Source organism: Anas acuta, chromosome 20 (genome assembly GCF_963932015.1).
Source record: "Anas acuta chromosome 20, bAnaAcu1.1, whole genome shotgun sequence".
In the NCBI taxonomy this organism is placed as follows: domain Eukaryota; kingdom Metazoa; phylum Chordata; class Aves; order Anseriformes; family Anatidae; genus Anas; species Anas acuta.
The window spans coordinates 6383382-6398306 of record NC_088998.1 but is presented as its reverse complement, the minus strand read 5'-3'; the positions used below and the strand labels follow the sequence as shown (position 1 = coordinate 6398306).

Here is a 14925-nt window from a genome sequence, read left to right as displayed (position 1 = left end):
TCAGCGGGCAGCAGGGAGGGAGCCAAGCCACGGCTCCGCGCTGGGAGGGCAGCACCAAGGGTGGGTTTAACCCCACCAGGGAGACGTAGAGACCTCAGGAAGAGCCAAAAGCAGGCAGAAGTACTCTTGGAAGCACTGGAACAAAGGACACTTCGCTCTTAAATTTACATCAGGAGCCCATAGAGCAGCACTGGCCTTTTCCATCACAAAGGAGCAGATTTTGTTCGCGCTGCCAAAACCACCAGGAAATATGAAAATGCAATGAGGCTTCATCTTCCATCAACAAATTCATTTTTTTTTTCTATAGACTTTCACCCATCCTGGCAGCTGTATGCTAATTTCCCCACAGCACTGCTTGATTATCACTTGGAACAGATGTTGCGGGCGCTCCGAAATGGGGAGGTTACAAAAACCATTAACCTAGCCCAGCAGCCAGGCTGGGCAGCCAGCGGCTGCAGCTGGCACTTGGTGACAAGGGGAAGGGCTCAGCCCCATCCTGCTGCCGAGTTTCCTCCACCCCAGCACCCCAACAGCAGCCATGGGATCAAAACTCATCAATGGAAACACCTCGGATATCGGCTGTAAGGCAGAGACGAGCAGATCAAAGCAGACGCGATTTATCCACCTGTTCCAAAAAACTCAGGGAAATTACCTGCTAGATCCCCACGGGTTTGAAAAACTTGGGCGCTAACATGGATACAATGACTTTTATTTTTTGGAGGTGCCTGTCTTTTGTGCGCATGCAAACAAAGTCGTTTCAGCCGCAGATAAATCCAGCCGCCAAAGGTTTAGCGCTCCCCACGGAGTTGGTTTCTCCGGTGCAGCCCAGTGTGGCTCCTGGAGTAATTAATGCCAGAATCTGTTTATGACCTTTGAATAAATTGTTCTTTTCTGAAGGGAAAGCTGTTAAACATGTTAGCAAATATAATTAAGAAGTAAGGGGGAGTTGGAGGGGGGGGACAAAAATCTGGAATTAAATCTCTCTAATTAGAAATGCTTATTGCAACAACCTGGCTAAAAAAAGAGACTCGAGCAGACACTGTAGCTTCATTAAAGCTTCCTTATTATGCTTTCTGAGATAACCAAGGTGTCAATACAAGGGAAGTTTACCTCTAACCTTCGTGACCCCTAAGAAAAATGCTCCTCAGCGTGGGTAAAGCTTGGTGACGTGCACCCAGACATGCAAGAGGCTGCAGAGCCCTCCAGCCAGGGCTGAGCCAAGCCTCCTTCCAGCCCCGCTGTCCCAGCCAGGGCTGCCTTATCGTGGCTTTATCTCTTCTCCTTCACAGCCTCTGACCACCGCCGCTGTTTGTGTTGCAAGGAACAGGTTTTGCTACCCAGAGCAGAGGACATTCCACCAAGTTGGCCTCCTCTCGGACCAGGTTCCCACCAGGAGACACAGATCGGTGCCATGCCAAGCAGCTGGGGAAGCAGCAGGGATTAGATGTGGGAAACGTCCTGACTCCATCGGTACGAGCACCTCCACCACTGGAGGAACCAAAACCCAATGTACGAAGGGATTAAAGTTAAACGAGAGCAGTGCCAGGCCACCCAGCTCCCGGCCTTTGCGCCCTCGCTGCTGCCTGAGCACGCAGGGCGATTCACAGCTGGCAAGACAGCGAGATGCTGGGTTTTGTTTTAAAGCTTTAGACTCTGGTTTTACAAAGAATATTTGCTCTGGAGCAGGACGGGCTCCTGCATCTCCAGCTGGTTTCGCAAGCAGACGCTGGGTGAATCACGCCGGTGGCAGGGAGAGCTGAGAGGAGCAGGGGCAGGTGGTGCCGGGAGGCTGCCCTGGGAACATCACCTCCTGGCTCCCTGCTCCAGCCCCGGCAAACCTCACGCCACGCTCACATTTCACGTCCTGCAACTCCGCATGGAAAAATCCAGCCTTGTGGAGGGAGCTGGGCAGAGATCTCACGCCCGGGCTCCCTACCACTGCCAGCACCAGTTACAAAGCCAGGTTTCACCGCACAGAGCAGGCACGTAGAGAAGAGGTGTGCAGGGAAATCCCTGCTCCTCGCCAGCGGCCCCAGCCCAGCCAGCACTGAGCAGGCTCAAAAAAATAAATCCTTGCTGGCCAGCACCTCGGGGCTGTGCCCTGCTCAGCAGCAGTTCCCAGAAAACAGCTCAAAGCTTTGCAGCAGCAACAGAAAAGGAAAATGGAAGATTGTCTCTCTCTCTCTCTACATATATATATATAAACCCTCTTCAAAGCAACATCCCAGCTTCACTATAAGTTTGATTTTGTTCTCTGTTTCAAGTCACAATTCTCCCACAGCTCTTTGAGATGAGACTTGCGCCTCCCCCCACACTCCTCGTGGCTTACCAACAACTTTCCTGGAAGATCACTCACATGTGAAAGTGCTTCCCATAAACACAAAGGGTCTCCGTACACACACAAGCCTGCCCCAGATGCTGTCCACATTTCCTGTCCCGGGGACATGCCATTCAGCATGGGGGTTGCAGTGTTTAACGCACTCCAGCTCTTCAGAAGAAATTATATGGATGTGTACAAGGCATATATGGATGTGTAAGATATGGATGTGTATAATCTTCCCCATTCTTGCTGGGTCTGCTGCCAAGATGAGCCCAGCCTCTCAGGAGCAGGGGTCTGCTCTCAGGAAATGCTGTATCCTTGCATGAACTCGGATGCTCCCGGCACAGCTGCAAACACTCCAAGTACCTGATAAACCCAAAGCAGCCAAACAGCCTGTCCTAGAAAACAACAACAGCTCCTAAAGCGGGTCTCGGGTCAGAGATGCTCAGACAGGGTGCTGCTGATCCTGAGCAAGGCGCAGCAATGGGGATCCCCACAGGGACCGGGGAGCTTGCCCCATCCGTGGGTCCCAGAGCGGGGATGGATGCTGTGCTCGAGGCTTGGGCACATGCCCGTTTTCCATGAGGCCAGATACTTTTGTCATGCACATGAGTTCTGGGGATTTAACAGCTAATTCTGTGTCTGCAGCAGCAAACACAAATCACTTCTCCCGCTCCTCCCCTTCTCGATCCGCAGCCTGCTCTGCTCCCCGCTCAGCCCCTTTCACAGACCAGATGTTCCATTTAGCAGCAAGCCACTATAAAACACAGCAAAAGATATGAACGCTATAAAAAGGCCAATTTACTCCCCCCTCCATCAGCATTAAAGCATATGCTCCAAGAGAAAGAGCAAATTTCCTCTATAGGAACTCCTTAACCTCTCCCATCCATCAAGGCAGAGCCAGGCCCTGCCGCGGGGGAGCACAGGGACTCGGGCAGGGCTGGCAGCTGAGCCCGAGGGGCACGAATCCCCCCGACCCCACACTGCTCTTATCACACCCCAGCACAGCTCTTGGCATCTGCATCCACCGTGCCAGGTTCAGCCCTGGGTCAGCCGCCAGCACGGGCTGATGCTGTTCCCGAGCAGGGTGCGCAGGGCGAAATTGGAGATGCTGCCCGGGTCCAGCAGAGCTGGCAAACCCAATCCGGAGACGTCGAGCGGTGTCACGGCAAATAAAGGCTGATGGCCAGCTGGGTCTCTGCTGCAGACAGCGCTGCACAGCCCGCGGAGGAGGGGGGGAGCTCGCTGGGAGCACACCAGCGAGGAGCAAAGTCAGGATATGACTCAGGTCGGTGGCTTTCCAAGAAGGCAAAGGAGGGACCTTCCAGCCCGAGGCTCGCTGTCCAGACAGGGCAGTCCCACGGGTTGTGAAACAAGAATAGAGCCCGCGTTATCTCTTGCCACCCAAGCGACGGCGTTAGGCGGAAGAGAGACAATGGGACGGCCGCATCCTTTGTTTTGGGACGGAAAGGGCTGCCAGCCCTCAAATCGGGTCGAGACAACTGCTGCGGGTGCTTCAGAAGGAGAATGACCCTGAAAAGCAGCGGTGTTGCAAAACGCCTTCCATGGGGCTTCTTACACAGCCTGGGAGTTTCAATGGCTGATGTACCCCTCCTCAGCAACTTCTCCCAGAGGAGTTTTTCTTCCAGAGCAACCTGGCTTTACTCCTAGACTCCGAATAGCATCCTGATCCCGCCTGAACCCGTACTTGTCCAGTTCTTTCTAGGATGCAGCCAGACTTGTGCAAGAACACCCTCTGACACAGATGGTCAGATGCTCCACTCACCCTGAGCTGAAAGCTTTTTGCAGGGACACATTCGTAACAGCTTTCGTAGCTATTATATTAATATAATTATATTAATATTAAATTAATAGTATTGTATATTATTCCAATTACAAGGGCCAAATCCATGAGGCTGGGCTAGTCCAGAACAGGGTCCTGGTCAAACATTCCCAGAAGGAGCAGCAAAAACACCCAGAAGTCAGAAAGATGCTTGTGATAGCCCCACACAAGGAAAAGAAAAGGGAAAAGAAAAATAATGCACACCTGTAGGGCAAGGTTTGCTACCTATACACAACGCCCACGCTCTGAGAAGGAGCAGTTCATGCTTGCAGGGCTCAGCCCCTGACAAACCCCAGCTATAGGGGATCCCATAGGGGAGCCGTGCAGGCAGTGCCCCAGCAGCAGCTCGCTGCTTCAGCACAGCCCCGGCCGAAAGCAGTCACGGAGGGTGGGGGACAAGGAGCGGCCGCGCTCGGGTTGTGTCATCGGATGAAGCACAGCCCTGAGCTGCAACCAAAGAAAACAGGAGGGGAGGGGAAAAAGAAAAAAAAAGTCATTTTTATTAGAAACAGACCTTTCTCAGGCTGGCTTGTTCTTGAAGGAGAAACAACGCTGGGAAGAGGCATTTAATTAAAGCTGGGTTTGAAGTTGTTAAGTGCTGATTTTTATTAGGAGTTGCCCTAAAGAAAAAGGGAAGTCGTTCCCTCTCCTTACAGGAGGAGCATCAGAGGGAACAGCTTCGGATAAGAAAGGGGACGAGGAGGGGCAGGACAGCAAACAGCAGCATGTACAGGGGGCTCAGCTGGGGACAGGGACCCAGGAGGCACAGGGACAGCTCTGCCCTTCAGCCGTGCCCTGCGTGGTGTCTGCAATCCCACCTGGGCAGCCCAACCCCACCAGTTTTGGGACGGAGACCGGAGCTGTTCCCGGCATCTCAGGGCGCTGCCACCTCCCTGCAGCTCAGCCAGAAGGGTGAGGACGTGGGGGCTGCAGCATGGTAACGTGTGAGTCACCCCAATAAAACGCTCCAGTTCATCTCCTCGGGCTAATACCAACCCCAGAGAACAGCGGGGCTGACTCACAGCTTGCTGGCAGCCGGGACGAGCAGAGGCAGGGAGGGGGAGAGCTGCAGCCCCCCGGGCACGTCAGGGCTGAGGCTTTGCCAGGGGCTGGCACACATTGAGCCCTGCGGGTATGGGGGGAGCCGAGCAGGGCACAGGCACCCACACAAGAATGGGTCACACCAGCAGTGGCACCAAGCAAGCACTTGGGGTGGGATCGGAGAAGCTGAGCAGCCATAGGGACAAGCTGGATCCGACCGAGGTCAGGGCTGGCATGAGGAAAGACAAAGCTGCTCAAAGGAGGAGCATCCATGCTTTTTTTTAAAAAAAAATAAAATAAAGTCTTTGATCCCTAGAGGTGCTGCCAAGCTCCCTGTACTCACCTGCCCTCCAAGCTGATCCTCCCCACCCAGCACACACACATCCCACGAAGGAGACAACCCCAATGCTCCCACCCCGAGCCCAGCCGTGCTCCCAGCCCTGGCATCTGCAGGGCTCTTGCACAGGAAGACTGCAAGGTTGTTAAAATTAAAACAAAATCAGGCCCGCAGGACCTGAGTCTGAGAGGCTGCTTAAAGCAGGCTTAAGGGAAGCCGAGTGGAGGAAAACAGACACTGGAGGAAAAAGGGTTGTCTCTTTAAGAATGGACAAAGCAGCAGATCAAAAATTTGCCCTGAGGTCAGTCTGAAGCAACATTTCTGTCCAGCCAAAAAGCTGGGTCCCTTCTGGCTCCCGAGGAGCTGAAGCAAGCAAAGGCTGCGGCCCCGCACCCACACCCCGCGTTGCTGCACCCACACCAGCACGGCCGCTGCCCTCACCTGTGGCATAACCAAAACCCCAGCCCACACCTTGCAGATCTTCTGCTGGAGCGAACAACCCAATTCCTCACCCGACCTCACCCAAGCTGTTAGGTAAAGCAAGTGCCAGCTGAGAAACTGCCAATTTCTGCCCCGAGGAACCAGCACCGAGGTACCCCTCTCCCTGGTGGTACCCCCAGCACAAAGGGCCAACACCGAGGACACGCAAGCCAAGCATTTGTTTGGTTATTTTTTTATTTATTTTTTATTTTTTTACAGCTCCTCACCGTGCTGTTGGGACAGGAGGCAGCTTCCAAGCTCAGTCCCAGCCTGAAGAGGGACCGGCAGTGACTGCTTTGTGGCTTTGTGCTTTGAAAGGCAGCTGTTCATTCAAGAGGCTGTTCCTGCGATATTGAACACAGGTATTTAACCCTCATCAATCACTCCAGAGGGGAGGGGGAAGCTTTCCCTGCTCTTTATGCCTCTTGGCACAGCCAGCAGGATCCACCCGATGCTTTCGGTCACCTTCTGCCCCTGCAGAATACACACGGGCCTTCAGCCCCAGGATCACTTTTACCTTACAACCTCACCAAACAGCAAGGAGGGGGTACCGCGAGGTTTTAGGGTGCTGTCTGACATCTCCTCCCAGAAACAGAGCAGGAGGCACGAAGGGGAGGCCTACAATCAGCTCCTATTCACAAGGCGCTCACGAGTTGGGCCGTACAAAACAGAGCACCTTTTTCCCCACACACACACACTTTGTAAAGCTCAGCACATCCGAACGGGAAGTCACCGAGACACAGTAAACAGCGAGATGTAATGAGGCCGTTTTTTATAGCTGCTTTTGGAACCGAGCTCGGCTTCAAGGAGCGGAGAGTAAATAAAGAGCAAGGGGACCTGAGCGGGGTAAGCCTCGGGGTAGCTGCACCGAGGAGCTGGGAGAGGGGAAAGCTGAAGGAGTTTAGGGTTTCTTTTGGGTAGAAAAACCCCAGAAGCCCAATATTTCCATTTTGTGCAGGGGAATTACTCTCTGATCTGCAGAAAAGGCTGGGCATTCCCGGAGCAGTGGCGGTAACTCATGTGCTTGTTTGAGGCAGCCCCTGCTCACACAGCCCCCCCAACCCCAATAATGCACCTTATAGATAGCTACGATCGAGGTTCATGGAAGCAATTACAAGCATCCTCGTTATAAAGCCTCCAAGCAGCATGCTGGAGGTCCCAGAGCCTCGTGGCTAATTGCTGGTGCCCCGTGCACCAACACAGCATCTCCGTACACCTGGGGGAAGCAGTTCCTACAAGCCACCTGCTCCCCCTTGTCGTGGCAAATGAAGGCCCACATCATCAATAAACGGGACTCGGATAGCAAATTATTCCCATCCTCTGGAAAACAAACCGGCCTGGATGCCTCTGACAGCTCGGGCAGGTGCACGGTGTCGGGGGAGGCAGTTGTCTGTGTCCTTCCCTAATGACAGCAAAACAGAGCAGTGGGCAGCCAAGTCATCACGCCAATTAATGTCTGCTGTGTCTCATCAGTCTCAGGAGCCCTAATAAAACCTCCGGGCACTGCAGACCAAGATGGATTATCCACAGAGAGATGTCAATATGCAACAACAACAACCACCAATTCTTAATGAGCTGACCATTACTGCCAGCTTGATGTCTCCACGCACACAAATGGGCACATCAAATATATAGGGTTGCTTCATTTCAAGTATCTGGGAGATATTTAAGTGTCCAGGATAACTTCAAATGAAAGGCAAATGCAACATACTAAGGAGAGCCTTCACCTTACAGCAAGCTGCATGATCAGACCGTAGAAGGGCACAGCTGCTTTGGTTGAAGTATGAACTTCCACCAGCCTAAATACACGTCGGGGTGTCAGCATCACAGCTGGTAGCATTGCCACAAGGTGCTCAGACAGCCAAGGAAGCTGGTTTGAGCCACAAAGACATCTGGAGGAGCTGGTCCAGCCCTGGCAGGGTCTCTCTGCCCATGCCCCCACCTGCCCGGAGCAGCCTGCAGCAGGGCTTCCCCACCAGTGTCCTTGGCCTCCTAGGGAGGATCAATTTTATCCGAGGAAAACAAAAGCAGCCTCGCCCAAACGTGCAATAAAAAGCCCTGCTGAACGCAAGTGAAGAGCCATTTAATTTGTATTTGACCGGAGACTTCACAAAATGATGATTCAGAGCCGATTATTGATGGGGATCTGCAGCTCAGAGCTCCCCACCCTGTTCATGGGATACGAGCACGGCTGAACCTCGGGGTGCCAGAGGGGAAGGGGGAGAGGAGCAGGGCTCTGGGAACGTAGGGATGGGGACTGAGGGTTTGAGGGGTGCTACATCTGTTCTCCTTTGTGAGTGTGAGGCCTCGCATCGCTCCCAGCTGGCTGAGAAGGCAGGTCAAATTACCCCCGAACCCGATCCCAGGAACAGACATACCGATCAATAAGTACCCAGGGCAAGCACACCAGCCCGCTCCCCACCTCGCCACAAACAGCTTCCATGGCAAAAGCAATTAGCAGAAATGAAGTTTTACTCCAGGCTCATCAGAAGTGGCCTCACACCCACCGGCTCTCCGAACTGAGCTGGGTTTTATCGCTGCTCTTCCTGCCCATCCCAGTGAAGGTTCAACAACTTTGGGCTGGCAGCACTCATCCTGCCCTGCTGAGACAACGTCTCCTGCCTCTGGAATCAAGCAAAAAGCAAACCTGAGGTCACAGCCTGCTGGAGTTATTCATTAAACCCAAGGAGCTAAATCAACGAGTTAAACGAATGCAGCCTAGCATCAAGGAGCAAAGCACTGCTGTGCCCCAGCCTGAGCACCACAGCAGCATGGTGCACACGCACAGCAAGGCTTCAGGAGGAAGGGGACACCAGGGTAACCCCCCAGCAGGGAAGCAAACCCCCTGCAGCCTGCTCCTTGCCGGCCTCGCCGTGCTGTACAGCCAGAGCCACGCTGCGACCACACCACCTTTGATGGCTGAGAGTGAAAATAAGAGCCCTACAAATCAGTGCGGAGTGGGGAAGAATAGAAAACACACGACAGCGTCTGGGTCTTGGAGCAATTCTTTGCAGAGATGAGATTTCACCTCTGGCCTTTGAAGCGATGCTCGCCTCCCGCAGAAAGCTGTTTCTCATTACACACCTGCACAAGCCCATTTAATTCACTCGGAAAGGTGGACGACAGAACAGCGCTGGGGGTTTGGAGTCTAGCACAAGTGTCTTGTCCCCTGGCATTTCCAGTGAATTAAAAAAAATAATAATAAAAAAAAATCTCTTCTGCAGCCAGGCAAACAGCTGGTTAGACAGCCCAGCCAGTCAGGCAAAATGTGCCTTCATAATCAAAAACAACCTCTGAAGTTTCAAGGCACACTCTGTCTTGCACATCCCAGCCCCCGTGTCTGAACACATCGCAGCTGTTTGACAAAAATCAGCTCCTGCTTTTTTTTTTTTTTTCTTTGAGATTCAGCCCAGAGAAACCCAACCCCGTGCTGGTAGCTGCAGGGGGGCACCGAGGGCTGTACCCAACCCCTGGGCAGGGCTCAGCACCCTCCTGTCCCCCCCCCCCCAGGGCTGCAAACACAGGGCAAAGAGCAGCGAGATGCTCTGCCTTTAGCTGCCCTGGGGGAGAATTCCCAGTTTCCCAGCTTCTGGAACTGGGAGAGAAACATCAAGTGCCTAAGAGCACACGTGAAGGCTCGGGTCTAGGTGGATCAGCACGAGCTGAACCTTGCCCTAGCAGCCACTTCTCCACTGCTCTCCTTGCCTGACCACAAACGGGCTGCCCAAAGCCATCCGACCCCCCGAGCTCACTTCATGCTCTTCCTGAAGCCTGCAAGGCAGCTGGTGGTGCAGCAGAAAGTGATTTCAGCAACAGCTGGGCTGTAAACCCTCACCTCCAACAAGCAGCACCTGCCTCGGCAGCACGAGGCTCCTGCCACGGGGGCTGCAGTCTAGGGCAGGTCCCCATCCTTAAACCCCTGCTTATTTCCCCACGGGGCAAACATTAAACTGAAGTTGGGTTGTAGGACTCTGATGCGCCAGTCCCTGCACAAGTACAGCTCTAGCGAGATGATTTACGGTCGGTAACATCAGCAGAAGACAGTTTGATGGGTTTACAGCCTGGCGAGCCCAGAGGAAGCCCCACAGCACTGTTCCACCCCGGGAAGAGCCCTCGGTGCGCGCTGCTTCCCCATCACCAGCAGGTCCACGTGCCAGCAGGAGCACTCACAGACAGAGCTGCCCTTTCACCCGCACGGTTGGGGTTTTCCACCCTGGCTGGCTGTGGGATCAAGGTCTCCATCTCAGCTGCTCCTGTGCACGCAGCAAAACATGCTTTGGGCCCCAAAACACGGCTCAGTTTGGCGCCCAGCACCCTGCAGGCGAGCTGTCCTCAGCCACAGCAGCTCCCCCAGCGCACGTGGCCGTGCTTTGCTGGCTGGGGAGCCACGAGGGCCACAAACCTGCCGTTACCCTGAACAAAACTCTGAAAAAAAAAAAAAAAAACAGGGAAAGGCACTTGCAAGGCAGCGTGCTTGCACAGCACACAGAAGAACTCCAGATAATGTTACGTTATTTATCTGTGAATGCTTTGACACCCAGATTCTCACATGCCCTCGTGACCAGGAAATTTCCCCTCCCTTTTTACCAAGCTCTGGGCTGTTCAAACAGGACAGCAGCTTCCCAGCTGCCCGTGGGCACGGCAGCTGCGGGGCCGGGGACGCACGGCCAGGTTTTGTTGGTTTCTCATCGATTTTCATTTCCCGATTTCCACGCAAATGCCGCACGGCTCAGCACGCGGGAACACGGAGCGCTGCAAACCAGCCAGGCAGAGCCGATTTGGTGTTCAAGCATCCTTCCACCAAAACAATCCCAGATGGAAACACGCCCGGGGAGGGAACCCTAAAGCCTTAGGGTCACCCAACCCCAAATCCCGGTAGTGGGGAGCACTGAGCCCAGCCCCACAGCACCATGCCCCCAGGTCCGGGGCAGGCTGGCAGAGCACCTGGGGAGCGTTTTCTTCTCATTTTTGATCTTTCTGGGCAAACTTTTGCCCTTCGGGCCAGCAACCCTGCCAGGACAGCGCTCAGAGCACCGCTCCTGCAGCACATCAAAGCCGAACATAAGCCTCGAGAAAAGCCCTGGAAGTAACCACGCCAGCCTCATCCCGGCCGTGCTGGCTGCTTTTGTTCCGAGAGGGCTATAAATATGGGGGGGGGGGACACACAGCCTGCCTTCTTCCCCGGGGCGGTTTCTTTCCCCCCCCCAGCCCCCTTGTGCAGCCGCTGCCGGCTTCCCAGCGCTGAGCCCCGGCGCTGGGGCTGAGCCTCGGGGTGCGGGGGGGGGGTACGGGGCTGGGAGCTAAAATAGGGGGGGTGGGGGCTAAGGGGAGCCGGGGGGGGCTAGAAAAAAAGCTCTACACACACACACACACACACCTATCCACGCCCGCACTCACTCATCCCACGAAGTTTTGCAAGAACACAAAGAGCCCTATACGCATACCACCACCCCCCAAAAAAAATAATAATTAAAAAAAAAAAAATCCAATGAATACCTGGGACATCTGGGGCCTGAAGTTGATGTCCTTGAGGTCGATGGAGCCGGGGGAGAGGTTGTGGAGCAGCTGGCACAGCAGCACCCCGTCCCGCAGCGCCTGCGCCAGGTCGAAGACCACCGCCGAGGGCCAGACCACCCGGTGGTTGGGGGGCAAAACTTTGCAGTCGATGAGCCAGCGGCCGCACTGCCTCCACTCCTCCATGGCCACGACCTTCCTCCTCCTCCTCCTCTTCCTCCTCCTCCTCCTCCCTGCTCAGGGGCAGCGGGCGGCTGCCGCCGCGCTACCGCCCCGCTCCATCGCCGCTCGCCGCCCGGGGAAGCATCGGCGGGGAGGAGGAGGAGGAGGAGGAGGAAGGAGGAGGAAGGGGAGGAGGGGGACGGCGCCGAGTTTTCCGGCGGAGGGCTGCCCCTGCCCCCGCTGCGGCCCCACCGCCGGGGCTAGGCGCGCCGCATCGGCCCGGGAACAAAGGGGCCACCCCCGCGCAACTTCGTGTCCCCCCTCCCCGGCCCGGGGAAACTTGCTCCTGCTGCTGCTGCTTTTGCTGCTTTTGCTCCTTTTGCTCCTGCCGCTGCTCCTCCTGCAGCCGCTGCTCCTGCTCCCGAAGCTGCTCTCGCTCCTGGTGCTGCTCCTGCTTTTGCTCCTGCCCCCGCCCCACCTGCACAGCCGCGGAGCTGGCGCTGGGGACGCCCCCGCTGCCGTCGCGGGTGGGAATTTGCTGCCCCCCCCCTCCCCTCACCACCACCACCACCCCCGGGCCGAAGCCCCCGCCCCGCCGGGAGGAGCTCCCGGCCCGCCCCCGCCGCCCCTTTGTCTGCGGGAGCGCTGCACGCCTCCTTTCCTTCCCTTTTATTTTTTTTTTTATTTTCCCCTTTATTTTCTCTTTTTGCACCCCCCCCCCGCTCCCTCCTCCTGCAGCTCCCCGCTCCCCGTCCTGCTGCGGACCCCCCCCAGCCGCCCGCTGCTCCGCTCCCCCCCGGTCCCCGTTCGCATTTGGGGTCCCCAAGACCCCCCCCCAGCAGCCTCCCGGCCCTCCCCCGAGCAGCCGCTGCTTTGTCTGGCTCCACGCTCCCCCTCTCCGGCTCGTGTTTGGGCTGCAAATACTGCAGGGGAGATGTTTAACCCAAACAAGCGATCGTGTTCCTTGACTTTCAAACACGAAGACAACTCCTATAATTAATTACCAGCGTATTTATTGCAAACCTCAACTCTTGGCCATTAACTCCTTGGCAGCAAACTCCTGAAAATCTCTAATTTTCCCTCGGTGGCTCCCATCCAAATCAGCACACTTCAGAGCAGCCTCTTTTCAAATCTGGTCTGAGTTTTCTTTGGAGATCCTCTCCCAAGAGTTTGTCAATTAATTTTCGTCCTGGCTTTCCAGATAGCCAACACCGGAAGCCGAGGCTGGGACGAAGGGAAGCTATTAACCTGGATGTCAAACAAATGCAACGCTAATCTCTTCCAAATGTAGCCAAGTGGAGATAAAGAAGAAAGAGCAACTCTGCTGGCATGACCCTTCGCTTCCAGGATGGGAAGGAAGATCCCTGTAAAGAATGAAAAACAATTGTTTGATATTCCAAGGACAGTTTGGCGAAGCTTTTTTATTTTTTTTTATTATTTTTTTTTTAAATAGCACGGGAAGTGCTTCTTTTAGCCTGATGTGTTGGCGCTCGATCTGCCCCCAGTCTGGCTGCGTGCAGTGCCTGGTGCGCCTCTGGCAGGGCAGGATGGGTGCGAGTATAAACGGAGAGGGAGCAGCATCCCTGTGCCCCGGCCTCGCAATCAGAGCTGTGCCCTGCCCTGGGTGTACTGGGGAGCATGCTGATCCGCAGCTCCCCGTACCCTGCGGAGGTGATTTCTCTCCATAACTTTCTCATTCCTGAAGTTCACCATTCAGCCTCTCTGCCTGGGCTCCAGCAGCACCCAGCGGGCAGGAGTCACGTAGCCGTTGAAAGGCGTGGAGTCCTGCCAGGGATAATTTTGGGTCGCTGAGCCCTAGTCTGCCCTGTGACGTCAGGTCTGTAGGTACAGGGCTACAGAGGAGTTTATTATATGTGTATAATTAAAGCTGCTTGCTATGGCCTGGCTTTTTTTACTGCATAATAAAACCCCTGCTTGGCCCCCGGACACTTAGGACCGATCGCTGCAGCTGCAAAGCCAGCATCTGCGTGGGAGGTGCTGAAGCAAGGACGCTTCTCACCCACCTCTGCAGCAGGAAAAACAGCTGATAGCAGGGATTTCTGAGAGGGGAAACAACTGGAAGGCAAGGCACGGCGACGAGCGTGCAGCCAGCACGCACTCTTGTGGGCTGCGAGCTGCAGATCATACAAACATCCTGAACCAGGGAGTATGGGACAAGCAAAGAGGATCTGGGAACTGCTTCCAGTGTGAACCTAAAGCTGAAAGGGGGATTGTGTAAATGAAAGGAGCACGGGGTGGGTTTTGTGCTCGAGCTGGTGCTCCCCTCTCCTGCCCCTTGGCACTGCTGGGAATGACAGGGAATGATGGACAGCCAAGGAATGACAGACAGCCTGGGAATGAGAGACAGGCAGGGAACGAGAGACAGCCAGGGAATGACAGGCAGCCAGGGAACGACAGACAGGCAGGGAACGACAGCCAGGACAGCCCGGGGCAGCGGCGGAGCTGCAGGCAGAGGCTGACACCACCCTCTGCTGGGCACCCAGCGCGCTGCTCTCGGCCCTCGTGGCCCATCCTCGTGTTGCTTTCTCAAGTGAGGGGCCTGAGAGATGAGCGCTGGAAAAATACTAAAACAGAACTAGTAACAGAAGGGGCTTCATGGCTTTTCATCCCCGGGGTCTCAGTAACTCGGTGCCGGCAGGAGCCCCCAGCTGGAGCATGCAGAGAAGCTGCCACCTCGCTGCCTCTTAGGAGCATCCATCTGAAAATCTCCCTTAAATACCAGGGCTGTGCCTCCACGAAATCCCCATTTCCGAGTGTCCGTGGATTGCCATTGCCACCTTCTGGATCAGGCTGTGTGTGCACCAGCCTGTCCCACAGGACACCCATCCCCAGCTGGGGCCTGGCTGCCCGGGCAGGAGCTGTCAGCAGTCACCGTGCAGCCTGGCACCGCTTACATCGTGCCATGAGACCCTGCGGGCTCCCTTCTCCAGCTATTTTAGGAAAGCTGCGGGAGGCACAGCTCGGCCAGCAGTGCTCAGCAGTGGCTCTTGCTCGATCCTCGTGGAGACCCGAGGCTGCTGTGGAGCTCCCGAACCCCTGCACACCCAGAGCAGCCGATGGGGTGAGTGGCTGCAGGCTGGCAAAGGGGAGCAGGAAAGTGAAAAGCAAATCTGGTTCCACGCAGTGATTTCACATTTTGCTCTGCAGCTTCCCCAGCGTGGGGCCTGGGCTGGCTCCTGTCTCTGCTGTGCTAGCGGGAGGGGATCA

General features: G+C 55.4%; 1 protein-coding gene and 1 long non-coding RNA gene across 3 annotated transcripts in view; both read right to left on the bottom strand.

Moving 5' to 3' along the window:
* Positions 1-12258, bottom strand: part of VAV2 (vav guanine nucleotide exchange factor 2) — a 123559-nt gene extending 111301 nt beyond the window's left edge. The window contains exon 1 of one of the 2 annotated variants that reach the window (XM_068656538.1): positions 11518-12258. In XM_068656538.1, the coding sequence (XP_068512639.1) occupies positions 11518-11721 (204 nt within the window). In that variant the 5' untranslated portion in view covers positions 11722-12258. The remainder of the gene's footprint in view (positions 1-11517) is intronic. The other variant, XM_068656539.1, reaches the window with a different exon arrangement.
* Positions 12259-12688: 430 nt separating this feature from the next.
* Positions 12689-13852, bottom strand: LOC137842478 (uncharacterized). The gene is made up of 2 exons (XR_011089079.1): positions 13722-13852; positions 12689-13061 (listed from the first exon to the last, which is right to left on the bottom strand). It is a non-coding gene; the product is annotated as an uncharacterized lncRNA (long non-coding RNA).
* Positions 13853-14925: the final 1073 nt, after the last annotated feature.